The sequence below is a fragment of the Phyllopteryx taeniolatus genome, chromosome 5 (assembly GCF_024500385.1).
Source record: "Phyllopteryx taeniolatus isolate TA_2022b chromosome 5, UOR_Ptae_1.2, whole genome shotgun sequence".
NCBI classification, from domain to species: domain Eukaryota; kingdom Metazoa; phylum Chordata; class Actinopteri; order Syngnathiformes; family Syngnathidae; genus Phyllopteryx; species Phyllopteryx taeniolatus.
Window position 1 is genome coordinate 18,298,970 of NC_084506.1, and position 16,717 is coordinate 18,315,686.

General features: G+C 41.9%; 1 protein-coding gene and 1 long non-coding RNA gene across 3 annotated transcripts in view; one reads left to right on the forward strand and one right to left on the reverse strand.

Annotated features, from left to right (window-relative positions):
- The first annotated feature begins 6,218 nt into the window (after positions 1-6,218).
- map1ab (microtubule-associated protein 1Ab) overlaps positions 6,219-16,717 on the forward strand; it is a 40,685-nt gene continuing 30,186 nt past the window's right edge. The window contains exons 1-2 of the mRNA XM_061773344.1: positions 6,219-6,788; positions 9,157-9,258. Coding sequence (XP_061629328.1) covers positions 6,515-6,788; positions 9,157-9,258 — 376 coding nt within the window. The 5' untranslated portion in view covers positions 6,219-6,514. The remainder of the gene's footprint in view (positions 6,789-9,156; positions 9,259-16,717) is intronic.
- On the reverse strand, positions 9,265-16,664 carry LOC133477952 (uncharacterized). Of its 2 annotated transcripts, none has more exons than XR_009788527.1 (3): positions 16,289-16,664; positions 11,093-11,329; positions 9,265-9,949 (listed from the first exon to the last, which is right to left on the reverse strand). It is a non-coding gene; the product is annotated as an uncharacterized LOC133477952 (long non-coding RNA). The 2 variants fall into 2 exon arrangements; XR_009788528.1 differs by lacking the exon at positions 16,289-16,664 and adding an exon at positions 13,103-15,775.

Sequence of the window (16,717 nt, forward strand, 5' to 3'; positions counted from 1 at the left end):
TTTGTTTAAAATACGCTTAAGGAGTTGTGATGTCGGTTCCACCCGATTACTGAGGAAAAATCCCTCGTCCTAACACACACCTTTCTCTTTCTCTCTATCACGCTTTCGCTCCCCATCTCGCCCTCTCTTTCCCCTCACTCTCTTCCCCCTTTCCATCAATCTCTCTCCCCTTTACACTCACTCCCCACCATTCTCACTCCCTCTGTCCCTCTCTCTCTCCCTTCACTCACTCACTCTCTCCCCCAGCCCCTCCTGCACTCTCACCACCTCTTTTTCTTTCGCACTCCCCCCTCAAACTCTCTCCCTCCCATCGTTCTCTTTCAGTCTCTCGCCCCATTTCTCTCTCTCCGCTGACTCTTTCCTCCCCCGTCGCTCTCCCTCTTCATTCTCTCGCCTTCCTCCCTCTCTTCCAGTCTCCTGCTCCCCCTCCCCTTATCCACTCTCTGTACCTCTCCCACTTTCTCACTCTTTCCCTTTCTCCCGCCCTCTCACTCTCTTGCCCTCTTCTCCTTTGTCTCCCACTCACTCTCTCCCCTCACTAACCCCTTCCCTCCCTCTATCCCCTCACTCCCTCTCCTCACCCTAACTCGGTCTCCCCCTTTGCCTCCCCTTCATTATCTCACCCCCTTCTCTCTCTTTTATTTTTTATGTTTTGTCCTGTTCGGCTGTTAGGTCAAGCAGAATGGAGGATCTGTATCCCTTTTATGACAGAATAGTTTGACTGTGTCACAGTGGAGTTTTTAAGCTGCCGCTGTGGTTTCTTAGTATTATAATTGATGCTTATTGAGAATCAGAGTCGATCAGTCGAACAGAACAGAGTTTCTAGAGGGAAGAGAGAAACGAAGACAAAAGACAAAGCACTAATTGTAAACAGGATGAGGCCCAGGGGTCAATCCGAGAGTAGCCCGGCGGACGGGACACGTCCCACACCGAGGGACCCAGGGCAGTCCGCCGGCCCCACTGAGTCGCCCCGACAACCAGCCACCCAGAGGAGGCCGCAGGGACCCCATGCCACACCCTTATGCTTGAACATGGTGTTTGTTATGGACAATCCGTGATGAGCACAGAAGTCAAATAACAGAACACCGCTCGGGTTCTGATCGGGGTGGGGCCGTTCCTCCCAATCACGCCCTTCCACGTCTCACTGTCATTGCCCACGTGAGCATTGAAGTCCCCCAGCAGAACATTGGAGTCCCCAGCGGGAGCGCTCTCCAGCACCTCTCTAAGGACTCCAAAAAGGGTGGGTACTCTGAACTGCTGTTTGGTGCATAGGCACAAACAACAGTCAGTGTGTATGGTGCTAAAATCCAGGGGGGCAGAGGGGCGGGGCGCCCGGACCGGGAAACAGCACAGACATATAGTAATGTAAAGTATTCAGACCCCCTTAAAATTTTCACTCTTTGTTATATTGCAGCCATTTGCTAAAATAATTGAAGTTCATGTTTTCCCTCATTAATGTACACAATGTACAATTGTTGAATTTTTTGCAGATTTATTAAAAAAGAAAAATTTAAATATCACACAGCCATAAGTATTTCAGACTATTTGCTGTGACACTGTAACTTGGGTGCTGTCCATTTCTTTTGATCATTCTTGAGATGGTTCTACACCTTCATTGGAGTCCAGCTGTGTTTGATTATACTGATTGGACTTGATTAGGAAAGCCACACACCTGTTTATATAAAACCTTACAGCTCACAGTGCATGTCAGAGCAAAGGAGAATCATGAGGTCAAAGGAACTGCCTGAAGAGCTCAGAGACAAAATTGTGGGAAGGCACAGATCTGGCCAAGGTTACAAAAAAATTCAGCTGCACTTAAAGTTTCTAAGAGCACAGTGGCCTCCATAACCCTTAAATGGAAGACGCTTCCTAAAGCTGGCCGCCCGGCCAAACTGAGCAATCGGGGGAGAAGAGCCTTGGTGAGAGATGTAAAGAAGAACCCAAAGATCACTGTGGCTGAGCTCCACAGATGCAGTCGGGAGATGGGAGAAAGTTCTAGAAAGTCAACCATCGCTGCAGCCCTCCACCAGTCGGGGCTTTATGGCAGAGTGGCCCGACGGAAGCCTCTCCTCAGTGCAAGAAACACGAAAGCCCGCATGGAGTTTGCTAAAAAACACCTGAAGGACTCCAAGATGGTGAGAAATAAGATTCTCTGGTCTGATGAAACCAAGATAGAACTTTTTGGCCTTAAGTCTAAGTGGCATGTGTGGAGAAAACCAGGCACTGCTCATCGCCTGTTCATTACAGTCCCACTAGTGAAGCAGGGTGCTGGCAGCATCATGCTGTGGGGGTGTTTTTCAGCTGCAGGGACAGGACGACTGGTTGCAATCGAAGGAAAGACGAATGTGGCCAATTACAGGGATATCCTGGACAAAAACCTTCTCCAGAGTGCTCAGAACCTCAGACTAGGCCGCAGGTTCACCTTCCAACAAGACAATGACCCTAAGCACCCAGCTAAAATACCGAAGGAGTGGCTTCAGAACAACTCCGTGACTGTTCTTGAATGGCCCAGCCAGAGCCCTGACTTAAACCCAATTGAGCATCTCTGGAGAGACCTGAAAATGGCTGTCCACTAATGATCACCAGCCAACCTGACAGAACTGGAGAGGATCTGCAAGGAATGGCACAGGATCCCCAAATCCAGGTGTGAAAAATTGTTGCATCATTCCCAAAAAGACTCATGGCTGTATTAGCTCAAAAGGGTGCTTTCACTAAATACTGAATACTGTGTGATATTTCACTTTTTCTTTCTTAATATATCTGCAAAAATTTCAAGAATTCAATTTTTTTCTGTCAATATGGGGTGCTCTGTGTACATTAAAGAGGGAAAAAAAGAACTTAAATATCCATCCATCCATTTTCTGAGCAGCTTCTCCACACTAGGGTCGCGGGCGTGCTGGAGCCTATCCCAGCTGTCATCGGGCAGGAGGCGGGGTACACCCTGAACTGGTTGCCAGCCAATCGCAGGGCACATACAAACAAACAACCATTCGCACTCACATTCACACCTACGGGCAATTTAGAGTCTGAACTTAAATAATTTTAGCAAATGGCTGCAATATAACAAAGAGCGAAACATTTAAGGGGGTCCGAATACTTTTCGTACCCACTGTATATGTACTTGATTTTTTTTGTTCTACTGATATTTTTTCTAACGCAATATGTTCTATGATGAGATTTAGCCAGTGATTGATGTAAATAGCTTGTTTGTTTTTCCAGTTTAATAGAATTGTTTTCTTAGAGGTAGCTAACACAACAAGTACTGATTGTGAATATTTATTAGGGAGGTCGATTATGCTTAAGTCACCAAGTATGCACAATCTTGGGGAAAGTGGAATCCTGAAATTCAAAACATAAGAGAGTTTTTGTGTAATCGAAGACCAAAAGCATTGAATTGGTGTACTTTCCCATATAGCATGAGAATAGGTGTCTGGGGTATTTTTGGTGCATTGTGCGCATATATTAGATGGAGAGAAGCCCAGTTTATGCATAGTGTACTGAGTAAAGTGTGTTCTATGGAGCACTGTATATTGTATAAGCTGTAGAGTTGCGGTTTTTGTCATTCTAAACAGATTGTTACCAATCTGTGTCCAGTAGCTACGGTCAGCACACATGGAAAGGTCTTCTTCCCATTTAGCGATTGGTAAGTGCATTGATTTAGTGCATTCAATTTATTTAAAAACTTTTGAAAGATTTCTTTTACTGGGCAATTCCATGTTGTTCTCATGTACTAAAATGAAGAGGTATATAATTAATTTCGAAATCTGGATTATGCCAGATTGGGGAGAGCATACTGGGAGCTAATTGAGATCCTGTAGATTCTAAACTTTGCCACCAAGCCGTTAAGGTGGATGCGATTATTGGGTACTTGAAGCATTTATGGCGATTAAGACTTGGATGAAATGGAAGTTTTGGCAGTTTGATGTTGTTGCAGTCTGTTTGTTCCAATTGTAGCCAATAATCATAGTCCTCATTGCGGTGCAACCATTTGATGAGGTATTGTAATTGGATCGCTAAATAATAGTGTTTAAAGTTGGGAGCATTTTGGATTCCCTCCTGTTTACTTTTCTGAAGAGTGGATAGACTAATTCTATTTTTCTTAGTTTTTGAATCATAATTTATTACTGTAGAATCTAATGTTTGAAACCATTTAAATGGAATCATTGCGAATAAATAATTAATTTGAGGTAAGGTTTTCATTTTTATTGTGGCTATTCTTCCCAGTAATGATATAGGCAAATGATTCCAGCGTCGTAAATCAGCTGAGATTTTTTTCCAGAAGTGGTGTGTAATTTAGATTGGTTAGCTCTGTGAGTTTTGGCGAAATATTAATACCTAAATTCCTATGGGAATGGGGTAATCTGGGATTTGATCTGCAGGAGTCCATGAGTTTGCTGTGATTGGGAATATTGTTGATTTTGTCCAGTTGATCGAGTAGTCTGATATTTATGAAAATGTTTTAATGAGATTGAAGACTGCCTGAAGAGATTAGTTGGGTTCCTGTAAGTAAAGAAGAATCTCATCATCATACAGATTGATTTTGTCTTCTGTCACTCGTGGGCAGATATCTTTAATTTTAGCATTCTGACGTATACCTGCAGCAAGAGTTTGGATGAATATTGCAAATAGCATTGGTCAGAGTGGACATCCTTGTCTCGTTTCTCTTTGTAAAGTAAAACTTTGTGAAGTGATCCTATTTGTGGTGACTGTCGCTTTTGGCGAATTGTATAATGTTGCTATCCAATGTGTAAATGAGTCTCCGAAGACAAATTTGCAAAGTACTGCAAACAGTTAAAGCCCAGTTAACTTTATCGAAAGCTTTCTCTGCGTCAAGTGACATGATGATTGCGTTTCGTGTTTACGCTGTGACATGCTTATTAAATTTAACAGACGTCTGACATTATTTGTGGAACGTCTACCTTTAATGAAGCCTGTCTGGTCATAGTGGATTATCGACGGGAGTACCTTTTCAAGTCTCGCTGCGAGGTCTTTCGAGATAATCTTGATATCTATATTAATCAGTGATAAGGGCCGATAATTCGCCGGGAGAGTGGGGTCTTTACCTGGCTTTAGCAATAATTTAACTGAGGCTGTGTTCATATGGCTACTTATTTGACCTTTATGAATATTATTTGACATTCCATGACACACAAGTTAAGTGTGACATATGATGGGTGCGTGTATCATAATTTTAAATAGATTGGGTACTATGTATTCTTTGCTGTTGTTTTTCTTGACAGTTTTCGGGAGATTTTTTTGGTATTTGTTGACAAATGTTATTTAGAGAGGGTGATAGAGATGCTATATTTAAGTACAGCAAAACGAGGCTACATAGAATAACGAGCAAACACTGAACAGTGACAAGGGGATAATATGGTGTGTGGTGGTTGTTTGTCGTGCGCAAGAAGCGTTTTGGGCGACTTGTGTGTTTAGTGTGTGTGGAAACAAAGCAGAGCAGGAAAGCAGACCGATAGGAGTGAGAATTCATGCTGGTGGCACGCGTGATTCCCTTTTTGTTTTTGTTTTGTTTATCGAAGCAAAAGTGCAAAGAATGACACAAGCTACAATACACTTTTGACAATTCATAAAGACGACAGATCAGGGCGTGACGTTGGCATCACGAAACAGCTGGCCACGCTCGTTTGCCTTTCTCACGGCGATTCTTCATCAATTTGATGCCTCTCGTTGATTTCCTTGGGGAACTGGTTGCTCATGCCAAGCCAAGTCCCTTTGAGCTCCAGACCTTTGGATTTCACAAACACTTTTTGCTGAAAGTGTTCAAACTTTGCAATGATGGGACGTGGTTGCTTTCCTGGACGAGGAAATCCAAACTCTTTCTTAGTTCGGCGATCTCTTGGCGAAGCAAAATCAAGTGTACTTGACAATTTCTTGTCGATTGAGAGGAGGACACTCGGGACAGGACACTGTCGAATCGAGTAACTCCTCGGTTGAAGCGGAAGAATCCACTTTTATTCTCTTCAGCGGCAGCTCGGATCCTCCACGACAGACGAGTTAGCTGCGCGAATCGCAAGTGGCTCTCTACGAGTTACCGCTGCTCGCGAAGAAAAAGAGAAAAGAACGAAACTAGCATCTGCCTTTTGTCTCGTAATAGCTGCTTTTAAAAGTCTATGCAAGGGGCGCCACCATGTTTTTCGTCTTCGGAAATCACGCAATCTCTCGCGTTGCCACAGCATGGTCACCCCCCTCCTCCGCTCACTTCTCTCACTCCCAAACCTCTCTCCCGCTCCCCCTCTGCGTCCCCTTTATTCTCTCTTTCTCTCCCTTCACTCGCTCCCTCATTTTCCCTCTCTCCCTCCCCTTCATTATATCTCTCTCCCTTCTCTCCCTCTGCTTGTCCCCCTCACTCACTCCCTCATTCCCTCCCTCCCTTTCCCCTCCCCCCTCACTTCATTCTTCCTCCCTCTCCCTCATCGCTTACTCAGCATCCTCTCACTCCCTCACTCCACCACCTCCACCGTGTTCGCCATCACCCGCCTGCACGAGGCCGGTTGTCATGGCGATGACGGAGTCATCCCCGAGGCGTGTTGCCATGGAGATGCCGGTGCGGGCTCCTCTCCCGGCGGTGGAGGAGGACGAGGGGGGATCGTGCGTGCGGCTGCCCGCCTTTGAGGAGCTCCTACGGTACCGCACTGGAGGAGGAGGAGGAGGTGGCGGGAGACGCCGACGCGGGCCACCCTTCAACCGGGCAGGCCACTACGTACTGGTCGTGATCGGCGACATTGGCACCGAGCAGCAGCTGGACGCCGCCCGAGCGCACATCGAGGCCGGTGAGTGGGCAAGTCTCCTGTCCCGCGTGAAAAGTGTTCAACTTATGCAAATGTTTGCGTGTCATCACAAACCTACTGTAAATATTGGCGCAGCATTGCACCATTAGTCCCATGCTGTCTGAAATGACCCATTTACCTCCTTTAGAGTACTCACTATCGTAAAAAGAACAAACTTAACTGAAGAATGATGATGATAATATATTGGGAACAACATGGCTGTGTTTGATTGAGTCACACACTTCATTATAAAACATTGAAAAATAGAAGCCAGGACTTACCTACGGTCTATTTTACTTGCTGATGTCATTTCTGCTGAGTCATGTAGCTCACCGGTTTTTTCTCTTCCTCTAGATGGCTTAAAAAGGTTTTAGTAAAGGTTTGCGTTTATGTTGAGAAACAAAACGTCAACGCATAATTGTTCTACTATTCAAAATATGTCTGTGATAAAACAATGTTTTAACAATTACAAGGAACATGTAGCAATGCAATCACCCCCCCGCCCCTAAAAGCCGATTTCAACTTCATCTTTTTCTATTTGATATGTCAGTTGGGGGAGGGACAAGAGAAAATAACCAACCGATTTAGAAGGTGCAAGAGCTCGTTGGTATTTTTAAATCAAGGAATCATCACTCTTATTGCATATTTTGTGTATGGATTCTTTGAAATATCATGAAGGGGAGCAGAAAATATCCTCAGTTCTGGAGCAAGTCCAAAACCAATTTAAAGTGGTGCCCAAAATTTGAGATATCAGTGCACTTCGGAACACCACCTCTTGATGGCGCCAGCAAACGTCATTACATCCAGCCACTATCTATTGACATTGGTTTCCTTGCAGTTGGAAGGACAGCATCAGTTGGCTGGCACTAATGCGCCATTAAGCTGCTCTGCCAACTGTCAACAGACACCCCAGAAGAAAAAGAACAAGTTAGGGCAAATCGCCAGTCAAACGCTGAGAACCTTCATGAGAATGCTCAGCAAAAATCATCAGCCACACTTTTCGTCGTCAGTGTGGCGCCACGGCAACTGCGTCCGTTTTCATCGGTGTGGCTCGCCCGCTCGTCACGTGTTGGCCCGCGAGCGGCCGCTATCGCTGCAGCGCTGTTGGCCCGTGCAGAGCCAAGGCAGACTCGTCACTGAATAGACCTTTTCGCCATGACGGCACACGTACTTCCATGTGGCAAAAAGCTCAAGCGTTGTCGGAGTCAACAAACCCTTTGATGTCATTTGACCAAGGCAGAGTGATTGAGAAAACAGGCCAAATGTATTGAAATGATTATATAGGTCTCTCTAGGATGGTTTTAGCGTGGACTATCCTTTTTCCTGGTGTTAAGGCCAGTAATTATGTACAGAGGGGGTGTCAAACTCCTTTTGTTCAGTGTGATCGATTAAGCAGGCCCAGTATATTCGTGGATCAATAAGCTCTAAATGACGACTATTCCAAATGTATCCCATTGTATCCCAAGTAATAATTACAAGTACATTCTGAAAATATTCACATTTTTGGTTTATTATCTTGTTGCAAATCATGTGTGCAATCTGAAATTTCTCAACAAAATGAGCGTAATTTCAACAATATGAATCAGTTTCTCCTTTTACATGTGCAACTCACAGATAAAAGTAGATCTATACAGAGTAATGTATGCATCTTTTATAAAACAACGTTAAAATTTAAATGTATGTACATTTCCACATCCATCTGGAAAAACGTAAACGTAACAACTTTTGAGAAAGAGGATGCAGTAAATGAACACGAGTTGCAAGAACCAAACACGAAAGGGTTCCACTAAACGAGCCTCTTTGGAATGACATTTTGCAATATTCGGTGTCTTAAGCTATTTTTACAGTAGGCAATCATTTTCACAGAAATGAAATGTCGGCGTGACCTCCAGAGGACAAAATTAGAAAGAACGTTTCCTTTTATTGAAATGTTGCTGTTAATGTGTTTTACACTTTGCAAAAATCTAACCCACGGGCCGGATTGGAAGCCACGACCGACCTCAGAGATGTGAGGTGTGCACTTGGCCACCCTCCCGCCTCGTTTGTTATTATTATTATTATTATAATTCCAAAAGGTGTTAATTTTCTCCCCGGTCATGTGATCGGCCTATTGGAGAACGAGAGCCAGGAGTGAGTCAGCATTTGTAGGAACAGACTGCTCTCCGCTGTGAGGGAACATTTTAAGGTCAAAACACAAAAGGCTCCAGTGTGTTTTATCTCGGTGGACTGAAACATAATCTCACTTCCTGCTCTTACCGAGCGAATCGAATTTTTAATATTTTTTTGAAGATGAGACGCTAGAAAAGACTTTTACTCATTATATGATGGATGCGGCAGGGATGAAACCTTCTTCCTTTCCTTCCTGTCGCAGGAATCCGATCTTGGGACGTGGACCTCAACCGCTGCGACCTCGAGCAGCAGCTGCAGCTGTTCATAACGCGCCACTCCGCCCATTTCTCCTTGGATGTCAAAGGTCAGTGCAGAGTGGTGGCACGTTTTTGGTTTTCAAGGGGATCTTTGCGCAAGATGAGACCTGACAAAAAACAAGTTCTGAATTCCCAGTTAACTTTGAGCGAGAGGATCGGGGAACACCTGGACCGGTTGCCAGTCGGTTGTCGGGTCGAAATATTAGAAACATCTCACTGCGTAATGCAGTGCACTTGCCCATAGGAAATAATGGAAACATGGAAATGCAATGTTTTTGTTTTTATTTATTCAAAAGAATATTAGGCAGCGGAGGATATTAAAGAAAACTGTTATACAGAAGATTTTCTCTCTTAAATAAAATGTGTCGTAACAATACAGAAGTGATGCTGGTAGATTTGGAGGGTGAGAAGAAACACCGCTGAACACCTTTCGCTTGAAACGTACAGCGCGGGAATAAGGATGGCGGCTGCCTCTATTGATTACCAACATGCACAAGGACGATCAATCGCATTTCAAAGGAGGGAGGTGGTCAGAAATAGATGAGAGAAGAAGCAAACATTTCCACTGGGGGGGGGGAAAAAGCGCGCAGTCCACGAGCTGCCTGCATTGGGCCGACTGTATTTGGCGCTGGAAGGGGGGTTCGTTAGTTTGCTTTAAACTTCTTCAAAGGACTTCTCGATTGAAGTTGCTCTCTCTCGTTCACCCAGGAAAACACTTTCAACTTCACTGGGGATGACCTTTGGGCAAGACAAACGTTTTTCGGCTCATTGAACATTCATCATGCCCGACATCAATACTGTATTTCATTTGTTGTATTTCTTATTCATGTTATAGTGGGTAAACTATGACTATGTAATCCCAGTAAATTATTGTTCTACATTATTCCCCAATAATATATTGTCATATTTATAATACATGATGGTTATGTTTTTTTAATCAAAAACAAATGTAAATTAATACAAATATTGTTAAACTTAAACAACATGCTTTCTCACTCTATGAATGAATCTTTTTTTACTTAAAAAATGAACACAAAATTAAGTTCGTTTTCTATAAATGTATTCATTTTATATTTTTTGTTAGAAATTGTCATTTTGTTTCCTTTCTGTGTATCTATAAAGTAACTCCCTATTTTTAATAATTTTCAATATATATATATATATATATATTAAATGTATATATAAAAGAAGTTCAAGTTACCAAGAAGGGTTCCTTTCCTTATGAATTCATCTTTTATTATTTAAGGAAAAAATACAATTAAATAAAACATTAAGTTTACATTCACAAATGTGAATATCACAGATGATATTTTTTTTTCTTTATGTTAAAGACATCTAAATGAATCAGTTTTTTTTTATTGTAGTCTAACTTATCAAACATGTTTTATGTATATAACTGTTTTCTTTCTCGAGAAATGTTTATTTAAAAAAATGTTTTACGTTTACATGACCAAATTTGGTTTCTCGAAACACAAATTTAAATGTTTCCATTTTTTTTCCATTTGAAAAGAAATTTAAATGCCAACTGAAGTTATGACATATGCTTAAAAAAAAAAAGAAAGAAGTTTAAGTTGCCACATACTGCATAATGGCTAATTTGACTTATCTGATTTGGCACTAAGCTTCCAAAACTTCACAGAGCAGTCAATCCACCAAAACGTGTTGTCTTTAAAAATGATAAATTCTGCGTGTGTTTAATAGTCTTTAAATTAACAAGCGCTATTGTGTTCAACCACGTCTCCCGGAACTCGCTCTAATTCTTCCTTATCAGGACATAAAGAGAAAAAGGTGCTTCCACACGTCATTAAGTTTCATCATTGTGTGCTTAAAGGAGTATTTTTCCCGCCAAAATCGGAACAATCAGAGGTTTTAGCCTCTTACCTCAGGTCGCATATCTTTCGTTTTCCTAATGCCGGTTTAGCACCATTCCTTTCAGCCTCGGGACTTTGCCTTTGACCTTTGAGTTTTAATCGTTCTCTTGAGGTTGGACTGTAGAAGCCGATTGATGCTTAATGCGGATGAAAGAATGACGTTTCTCTGAGCAAAATGACATTGGGTTGTCAATCATGTCTTCTATGAGTAGACCCCACAAAATAATCTCGAGCACACAACACATGCCTGAAAAACATGAACAGGAAGTCAGCCATTTTGGTCAGAAGCTGACAATTTTGGGTCATTAGTGGTTCATTGGCCCCCTCTAGTGGTAAGTGAAGAATCACTGAATTAAATGTTCAAACTGTGTGTACAACGTTTTTATATTATTATTATTATTATTATTATTATTATTTAAATCCACTACAGTACATTCATTAAGTACAGTTCAGTTGTACTTTTGACTTTTAAGTACAATACATTTGGATTTAATCTTTTAGGACTGTTTCTTTCCCCCCGAAAACATTTATGTAGATACAATTTTTAACTTATGTGGAATACAATTGAATGAACTCATTATTTAAGTATATTTGGGTTTTTACTCTCATGTTTAAGCACAGTGTTAATGTTCAAGCTGTGTGAACTGTGACAGTGGCCAATAATACTGAATATACGTTAGGATTAAAGCGTTTTCCTCGAGTTTGATGAAGGCAAAGGTTTGTGAACTGAAGATGGACGTCTTTAAATTTTGTCATTGAGTTTGGGTGGCGGAAGTTTGATGACTCATTCTGCTGATTCTGTTTACATAATGACGATGGAATAATGATGCCCCACACAGGCAATTCCACGTTTTTGAAAGGTCAGAACAAAACTGTCTAATAAGGTTCCTGTTGTTAATGTCCCCCACACTCCTTTTTATTCCCATCATCAATCTCCCACTACCGCTAAAATCCGTCTTCCGGCGTGCCGTCAGTCATTTTGTGTCAACTTTGGATGTTGTGACTGGAAATAGGTAAAAGGGTTGTTAGTAGTGGTTAGGCTAGGTTTAGCAACGCCTAAAAACAATTCACTAAATGGCCGACGTGCATCCATGTAGTCCCAGAATGACTCCGGCGCTTGGTCAGATTTCGGATTCACCATCCTCGATTTACTAACTAAAGTAACAATAAAAAAATAAATGTGTATACAACTAAGCTGTGGCAAAAGTTCATGCTCATGCTCCGACCCACGCTGTTTTTTTACAACCTGTTGCGACCACTCTACAACCTTCTCCCCCCGCAATGGAATTTTTATTGAACAGCTGAAAAGTGATGAGGCTTGAGATGAGGCAGTTGCTACTAACAGCGGCCACAGCGATATTCGATGATACAGTTGGGAAGCTCTTTTCCCTGATGTCGGGCTAGTGCTTCCCGGCTCAACAACGGAGCCTTTTACCGATATCCCCTGCGCTTTCCCGTCATAAACGTCTGCGCAATGGTTATTTAAAAAGGAAGTCAAAATTACGATTCACATGACACGAGGGTTATTGTTTTAGTAGTCCCAGCTGGCCGTGGAGAAGCTTCATTAAGAACTCGCTTGTTACGGAACACGATGTAATCAATATGCAGGTTGACACATAAAATGCAGTTGTCATTTGTGTGTGTGTGTGTGTGTGTCTGTCTGGAGGTTGAATATTGACAGATGGACTCCGATTCATTGGTCTCGGCTGTTCGACTGACAAATAATTGTTATGCAATAAATATTGAAGCCTTCTTTATTGCAGCCCTTAATGTAGATGGGTATGACAGCCAAACACATTCATTCTTCCTTGTTTCATTGTTATTTCTTCTCTTATTTCAGTATTTTAATATGAAAAGATGGGTAACCCCCCCCCCCCCCCCAAATAATCAATTGTATGCAGAATGGTATAGGTAGGTTTGTAGGTAGTTACCAGTTGTAGTTATGAGGTGAGCTACTGGAGGTCATTGTCATTCAAGTAGTGGCGATACGTGGCTGATCAGGCAGTAAAGGAAGACTCACCGGTTCAATTTTGCTGCGCAACACTTCCTGTCCTGACCTCCAGTGCCAAGTGACACAACTGGTGAGCTTGTTTGGTTCACCTTGGCGAAGCTTTGACCTTGTGAACGTACTGCAGTCGCTCTTGTGTGTTTCCTCCTCTGTCATACGACACGCTGACATCACGGTATATGCAGAACACGGTACTTACAAGCAGTGTCAGCCGCTGGTATGCCTTCACAGGAGCTGTCATAAATTCCCATTGTGGACCTTTGCGGAAGAGCCTTTTACGCTTACTCCACTCCTGTTCATTCCACCTCTGTGCACATTGCCTCGTCTCGTGCTTTCTAGTAAAACACTCAAATGGCCAGAGGCAACGAAGTCGGGTTAAGAGTTTACATTTGCAACAACTGCTTGCCAGTGCACTTATCTACTGCACCGTCTAATGGCCATTACCAATATTCGTCTTGTTGTCTCACAGTTTCGATTAAACGCAACGAAAGCTAGCTTTTGCATGTATAATGCAGAGGTTGCTAGGTAGATACCGTTGAAACCAGAAGTTTACATACGCTACAGTGTATAAAAAGACACTTATTTGATTTCTTACTGTGACATGAAATCAGACTAAACTTTTCCTGTTTTATGTCAATTACGATTACCAAAATTATTTCTGTTCGCTAAATGCCAAAATAATGACAGAATGATTTTTTTTTAAAAGACATTTTGTATTACTTTCTTGAAGTAACAGAAGTTTACATACATTTCAGTAGTATTTAGTGCTATTACTTTTAAACTGTATGACTTGGGTCAAACTTTGTGGATATCCTTCCACAGTTGGCAGATATGTTGGCCTATTCCTCCTGACAGGAGCGGAGTTTGTAAGCCAAGTTTGTAGGCCGCCTTGCTCGCACATGCCTTTTCAGGTTGGGCTTATCGTGCAAAGACAGGCATGTGAACCTGGCTACATTTTGCAACAGCACACTTGAAATCCCCCACACGCATGTGGAAAAATTCCAAAAGGCATGTTTGACACAAATTCAGCACTGCTCATCAGCAAAAGAAAATCATTCCTACGGTGAAGCATGATGGTGGCAGCGTCATGCGTTGGGGCCGGTTTTTTTCCAGATGGAATCGGAGGTGGAGGGAATGCGGTTTTAAACTGCAGTCTGTGTTAGCACAAAGCCTTCAGGCTTCTGTTAAACAAAAAGAAATGTCAGGAAAGGTCTACTAGAACATCAGAACTTTATTTGAGGTACCTTAAATGGCAGCAGTTGTGCGCTGACTTCCATTTAACATGCGTTCACAAAACCTGCTTGGGTGTAGACTTTTTATTTTTATTTTTTTATTATTATTATTTTTTTTTTAAATATCCACTGTAGGTGATAGAGACATGCATTTATGCAAAAGTAAAAAAAATATATATATAAATTTGTAAGTGTTCCAAGTGTAACGCCTGATTGATTACCTAATGGCTCAAGAGGTGTGTCTCAGCACTTTTGTGCATGTTTGTAGAAGGAACAACCCATAGCGTCCGCTCTGTGTCAATATTTTCTCTTTTATAGCTGTGCCCGAGGCTTGTGGGTGTTGTAGTGTCTTAATCCACCTGCTGTACAAACAAATTTCGCTCTCGGTGAATTAAAATGGATTCATCATATTCACAACGCAAAAAACATCCAGCAGACAGTTGAGTCAAACGAGGTGCAGAAGATCAATTTGCTTTTCTACCTCCACATCCAGCTGTTGTTTTGTTGCGCTCATTGTTGAATATATTGCATCTTTAATTTGTCAAATATGTCTCAGGAGGGGATGGACTATGTTTCTAATCTGCCTCCAAAGTATTGTGTCAACTTTCGGGTGGGCAGGGCCATCCTTCCGGAGTGCTTCATTGCGTCATGTATTATTGAAGCTACTGTTTAATTATGCAAAGCGTTGAGACTGATCCCAAATTACGCGATCGCCTGCATTATAAAAGAGCTCATATTATAGGTCACTTTATTTAGCAACATAATGTAGATTTTTTTTCCCCAACATTTACTGAGTCAAGGCACATGTTTTACATTGGGGGGGGGGGGGGCGTGTGAAAATCTCATGGCATACCACCAAGCAAAAATGTTACAAAACTGAATACAAAGGTTAATTGCCATCTAATGGCAAAACATTTAATTGTTCTGCCTGTCACTATACATCACTGGCATAGATAGATGAACAAAGATACATTATTTGTTGTAAATGAATAATGAACGGCCCAATTAAGGGAAATTTGACACGATCCCGCAGCACAAAAATCAACAACATATATAATATGGCTAATAATGCACATGGGAGTTAATTTTAACGGACGTTTTCCGTCTTCCCTTGACCCGAAAAGATTGACAAGCTTTGCTTTTGCAAATGTCAGCAAACTACTGATATTTTGCCCCGTCTTGCGGGCACGTGGTGCAACTGGTGGCAAAACTGTGAATTGCACGTTCAAAAAGTACGCATGTATTTTTGGGAAAAAAAACATAACACATTTTAACCTTATCTGTTGTACTATTTATTTATAGTTATTTATTCATATACCCAACTTTATTGCTTTGTACTCACTTTTAAAATAACAAATGCTTATTGCAAGCACCTTTGAACTTATTGTACTATATTATTATTATTATTATTTACATTGATATTATTTATTTTATTTGTTTTGACCTGACTTTATTGCTTTGTACTCAACTTTAATTTAAAAAAAATATTTTAACACCTTTTAACTACCTTTGTTTTCCTATATTATATATTTTTAAACCCAACTTTATTGCTATGTACGAACATTTTTTAAACCTTTACATTTGAAAAATTATTATTATTACTAGTTTGTCTATTTTAACCCAACTGTATTGTTTTGTACTCACAAGTTGTTGTTGTTGTTTTTTAACGTCATTTATTGTACTATGATGATGATTAGGAGTTGTTTATTTTAACATAACTTAATTGCTTCGTGCCCACCTTGAAATAAAATATTTTTGAAGACAATCAGCTTTTAACTCTATCTATCTATCTATCTATCTATCTATCTATCTATCTATCTATCTATCTATCTATCTATCTATCTATCTATCTATCTATCTATCTATCTATCTATCTATCTATCTATCTATCTATCTATCTATCTATCTATCTATCTATCTATCTATCTATCTATCTACCTACCTACCTACCTACCTACCTACCTACCTGTATTGCTTCTGTCCCTTTGGTGACGTCACCAACATTGACCGCACGACGGGCTGTGAGATTGCTGGTGCGATGTCACGCGCGCTCACACGCGCGCGCACAGCAGCGTGTGAGTTAATGCTGAGCCATGCGCGCCCCCTACCCCGCCATCGCGCTGCACCGTGCACACGCACGGCTGTCTGCGGACGGCCGTTGCCGCATCCTGACGCGCACGGCACCGCACCGCCGCCACGCTGCATCTGCCAAGTCTCCTCCTCCACCTCCTCCTTCTCCTCCTCCTCCGTCTACACACGCGCGCGCGCTCGCGCATGCACGATCGCCGCTCCTCTCCTCGTTCTAGTCGCGCAACTCTCCGGCCAAGTGTCTCGTCTACCGCAAAGGTACGTCCTGTTGTTATTTCTGTGCTCACCATTTGCGTGTGTGCTGCTG